The following is a 5,000-nucleotide window of genomic DNA, read 5'->3' as shown; positions in this document are numbered from 1 at the left end:
AACCCATAAATAAAAAAGTTATTATTAGTATTTAATAGCGACACTGATTATTTATAGAGAGAGAGAGAGAGAGAGAGAGAGAGAGAGAGAGAGAGAGAGAGAGAGAGAGAGAGAGAGAGAGAGAGAGAGAAGACTAATGTTATGATAGTTATGACAATGATGATAAAGTGATGTTGGTTCAGACCAGACGCAGTTGATGACCTTACCAGTGGTAACGGTGGTTTCCTCATCGTCTCTGAGCGACCTGTAGGGACGCAATGAGAACATCTTGCACAGGAGTCGGCCTGATATAAAATTCACATGCTCCTGTTCTTGTTCTCAGTCAATGGCTTTGCACAACTTGAATTCGTAGTACTGTACACGTACTTGTATGGATACAGATACACACAAAACGAGACTTATTATACCACAATGGTCTCAAATTATTGATTTTCTACTATTTGGAATTCTTGAAAACTTTTGAATTCACAATAAACCCGTCAATTGGGCGTACACGTGTATTATATATACACACATATATAATGTAGTTTTAAAATGGTTAAAACCCAGTAACAATATTTAACAAGATTGTTACACTTCGTATTGTTCTATTCCAAATGCATACGTAAGGGAGTACTGTGTGCTTACGTTTGAGCATTTCAATATTTTTTTTTTTTCAACAGGAATACGATAACCTTGGTTGCTTCACAGACTACAGCACTTCTTCACTATTTTATTTGAAAGAAAGTAGCGATCTTCTTTCACTAGGTTTCAGCAGAAGTGGTTTCGCTTATTATCTTATCTTATTTTCTCCAAAAAAAGACAAATTAATTGCTGTATTTTACTTTAACACAAGTGACACTTTATCGGTACTTCGTTTCACAGAAAATTATATATTTTTCAAAGAAATCAACAAAAGTAGAACTGCTTTTCAAATCTGGCTCTACTTTCAAGTCACTTTATATAAGAGCATACCACTTTGAAGAATCTGTTGTGTTTACTTTTCAACTGATACGACACACGACTCGGGCCACTTTTTATCATATAAAATCTTTAATGAACTCTCAACTTAGTTGGTATCTTTATGGTTTTCTAATATTTCCTGAACCCCGTGATACCGCACATGTCATTTCATGAGGAATACTTCTCGCTGTATTTTCCCCTCAAACAGATTTCTTAACTCGCCTTATCTACCTTCTAATATTTCTTTTTCTTGTTAGGTTCGTCTACTTTAAATATACCACAATCTTTTCTGTCTTGCGTCCCAGAATTTCTAGACGTCACGAAACAAGGACTGCATAACGTTTGACGTCATTTTATCATACAGAAGTGTCCTTTTCGAAATGCGTCGCCAGATAATTTTCAGGAAATCTGTCTCGCGGTTTCACTGCCAGTATACGTGGGGAGGGTAAGATAGGGAATGGGGGGGGGGGGGGGGAGGAACGTAACAGAAAGTGAGCGAAGAGTGAGAAAGATAATGAACGTTTAAGCTGGAAGATTGGGAATCTGAATATGATGATGATGATGATGGTGGTGATGGAGATGGTGAGGATGATGGTGAGGAGAACTGAAGATCTTGGCGTTGGTGACGACGAAGGCGATGACGAGGGTGATGATGCAGATGATGGCGATGGTGATAGCGGCGATGGTGACGGGAAGGTAAACAAGGAGAGCCAAGGAGAAGATAATAGTGACGATGATAGCAATAATGAGACTGGTGATAGAGGTTTGAGGAGGTGGCAAAGGTGGTAGAAGTGCTTGTGGTTGGTGCATTAGAGGAGGAGAAGGAGGAGGATTAGGAGGAGGGGGAAGAGGAGGGGTGTGTGATCTGGCCCGGTGCCAAGGTGAGGAGGAGGAGGAGGAATAGGTGGTGTTGGTGGTGGAGGAGGAAGAAGAAAAGATCCGTGCCTCCTCCTATTCCTCCCCTTCCTTCCTCCTTCCCCTGTGGACCTCTTTCGCTTTCCCTCTCCTTATTCTTTCGTTCTCCTCTTTCCGTCTCTCGTGTGTACCTATTTCTGGGGTGATCGCTCAATATCTTATTCCTTAGCGATCCCCAATCACTCACTCGACTGTATTCTAAGGATTCCCCTCACAAGGCGATCCTCTCATCAGCATCCTCTACATTTCAGTTTTGAGCCCTTCTATCCTTGCCCTCTGCGTTGACCACTTTCCACAAACATCACCATGCTCCTTTCAATAGCTTTCTCTCTTCTCAAAACCCGTCGTTTCCTGGACAAAATTTCTCACTTCTCTGTGTAAAGAATAAAAGAGGTCTCTAAAGAGGTCTCTAAAGTCTTTCTTTTAATGTGACCGACTCTATGCGCCAAACCAATCTACACACTCCAGGACTAGATTAATACATTAGGTAAACGATACGAGGTAAAATGCCGATTGAAAGTAAGATAAATGGACGTGTTCCTCAATCGCTAGAGGTATGTGTATACCTGTGTGACCCAAGAACAGACCAGAAGACTCACAGTACACGTGCCACGTTAAGGTCAAGCAGAAACAGTGGCAACACCCACAACCAGAGGCAAAGCGACCTTGAGGGGGAGGGAGTTTTCGCGATGGGAAGACGAGGAAAAGATAAGAGAGAAAAGGAATCTCTCTCTTGTTAAAGATGATTATGATGGTGATGAAGATGATGAGCAAACTTGGTTCACGAAACTCGATATTCCGTATATCTTCTCCAGTTCACTTTGTAAGGACAATGATCCTGAAAGCGAACCACGTCTAGGATTGAAGAGAGAGGGAACCACGGGATAAATGAATGAAGATGAAAGACGGGGCTAAATGAGGAAAGGGGCAAAAAGTGCAATAAGAAGACGTCCTTTCTTTCTCAGATGATTGAACTTTCGAACTTCCTTTCTCAGGCCAGTGATTTTCTGAGGTATTTCTTAATTGGGAAAAATATCACCCACGAACAATATTCACGAGTCGTTGATGGGCAAAATCGGTACAGTATTTTACAGTATGTATACATATACATAGATCTATATATCCCGATCTAAAAAGAAATCATCGTAAATATACTGTGTATATTTGACTTCTCTCGCTGGTTCTGGATATTCTCTGTCGATTTAAAGAGGGGGAGGAGGCTCAGGAGAAGGAGGAGGAGGAGGAGGAGGAGAAGGAGTCGGAAGAGGAGGAGGATGAGGAGGAGGTGAGGTTACATGTTTGCCTCTCGTTCCCCAACCTCATCACAGCAGTAGTCCCCAAGAGGGGGTTCGGAGGGAGGGAGTCTTGTGTTAAACCTCTTCGGGGTTGCCTGTCCCATGCCCGATTTCCAATGGGGCAAAACAACCTCTCGTCTGCTGCCGCTGCTGCTCTTGCTGCTGTGCCCGCTGAAGCCTTCGTTCGCAGCTCATCTTTAAAAAGACTCGGTCAAAGATTTATTCTCACTCCCTGTGAAAGATTGTCCTGCAAACGATGCTTGCTTTCCAATCCTTTCTTTCTTGATCTAGAGTTCTACAATATATCTAGAACAAATCACAGCAACATATCCTAATCCTCAGGTGCACCTACTGCATAATTTCCAAAAGTACTTGCATACAGGTTTCGTCAAATTGACAATCAACTTTTCAACTGAAGACTTCCTTCAATAAACCAGAAGAACAGATTATTCTTATTTTTGGCGACACATAACCAGACACTAACGTTTACTGTTGCAATTCCTCAACTATGAAGGGAAAGGTAAAATCACAGGTAAAAAAGGGGGTGGTTCGGTAAGGTAAAGGTGAATGGTAGTGGGTGGTTGGTTGGTAGAAGTGAGGAGATACTGACTAGCGGCAACGTCGTTGGCGGATGACTAGATCATACACAAACACGCATACACACACTATACCAATGCTGACTGGCGGGGACGACGATGGAGATAATGGCGCTCCTCTGTTTGTAAACAGTTTTTTTCTCGATAATGTTTTACGGGGGAACAATCAGAGGTTCACGAAGCCCTCAAGATCACTGGAATTTATAACCCATAATAACCAAAGGGTTTGTGCCGACTGCTTCAATGCTCAGGCCGCCTACATAGCTCTGGCTTTCTCTCTCTCTCGCTATCTAGCCCGAGTGGCGGCTGGGGATAAAGTGTCTGCCCGAATTATATAGAGTTGGATCGCTTCGGGTTGGCTGCTGCACTAACGCGCACACAAACTCCGCTGCTGCCTTACCTCCACTAAAGTCCCCGCACCCAGATAACCCCCAAACCCCAATCTTCGCCGCTCTACCTCCCCGCCCACCAGCCAATCACACCACCTCAATGAATTTATGCAATCAACTTACTTCCATTTGGAACGTGGGTTAATACCAGCATTCTTACATCTGAATATTAAAGATTTTGAAGGCACTTAATGATTAATCGTTACTGAAATGTTATGGCCTAAAAATAAGAAAGGTAATCGATCAAAGATAAACTGGCAACTCTATAAACGGGCTTGACAAAAACCAAGCTGCCGATGCGTCTTTTTTTATAATCATAAAATATGAAGGACTGAAAACACATCTCTATTGCCACTCACACTGTTAATGAACATATAACAATATTAAGTATACAATGGACAATAAAAACTATATATATTATATAATACCACCAATTACTAATTGTCAACGTTTCCCCCGTGTCGCTGAGTTGCCAGCTACCATAAAAAAATTCTAGACCGCTGACCCACTTCCGGAAAAAAAATCATCATGAAATGCAACAGACTGATGAATGACTCAGTTGTCCATGCGATATATCGATAGTTTCTTTTAGCTCAATAGTGAAATAAGCAACAACCGTACATCATAATATCCGTAAGTAGAAAAAACAAAGGTTTCTACATATTGGTTCACAAAATGACTCGGCATTGACTGACTCTGGCACCACAAACCAGCACCCAAACGAACACACGAACACACGAAAGACACTCGCACCTCCATTCATAATTTCTCTCTCTCTCTCTCTCTCTCTCTCTCTCTCTCTCTCTCTCTCTCTCTCTCTCTCTCTCTCTCTCTCTCTCTCTCTCATATTGCTCTTTTCCTTT

The 5,000-nt window shown here is 42.1% G+C and overlaps 1 protein-coding gene across 1 annotated transcript in view; it reads right to left on the bottom strand.

Annotated features, from left to right (window-relative positions):
* Window positions 1-4,147, bottom strand: part of Shc (SHC-adaptor protein) — a 99,627-nt gene extending 95,480 nt beyond the window's left edge. The window contains 1 exon segment of the mRNA XM_068375392.1: window positions 207-4,147. Within this exon segment, the coding sequence (XP_068231493.1) occupies window positions 207-267 (61 nt within the window). The 5' untranslated portion in view covers window positions 268-4,147.
* Window positions 4,148-5,000: the final 853 nt, after the last annotated feature.

This window comes from Palaemon carinicauda, chromosome 6 (assembly GCF_036898095.1).
Source record: "Palaemon carinicauda isolate YSFRI2023 chromosome 6, ASM3689809v2, whole genome shotgun sequence".
In the NCBI taxonomy this organism is placed as follows: domain Eukaryota; kingdom Metazoa; phylum Arthropoda; class Malacostraca; order Decapoda; family Palaemonidae; genus Palaemon; species Palaemon carinicauda.
The sequence above is the reverse complement of the archived record's forward strand: the minus strand, read 5'-3'. Positions and strand labels throughout refer to the sequence as shown.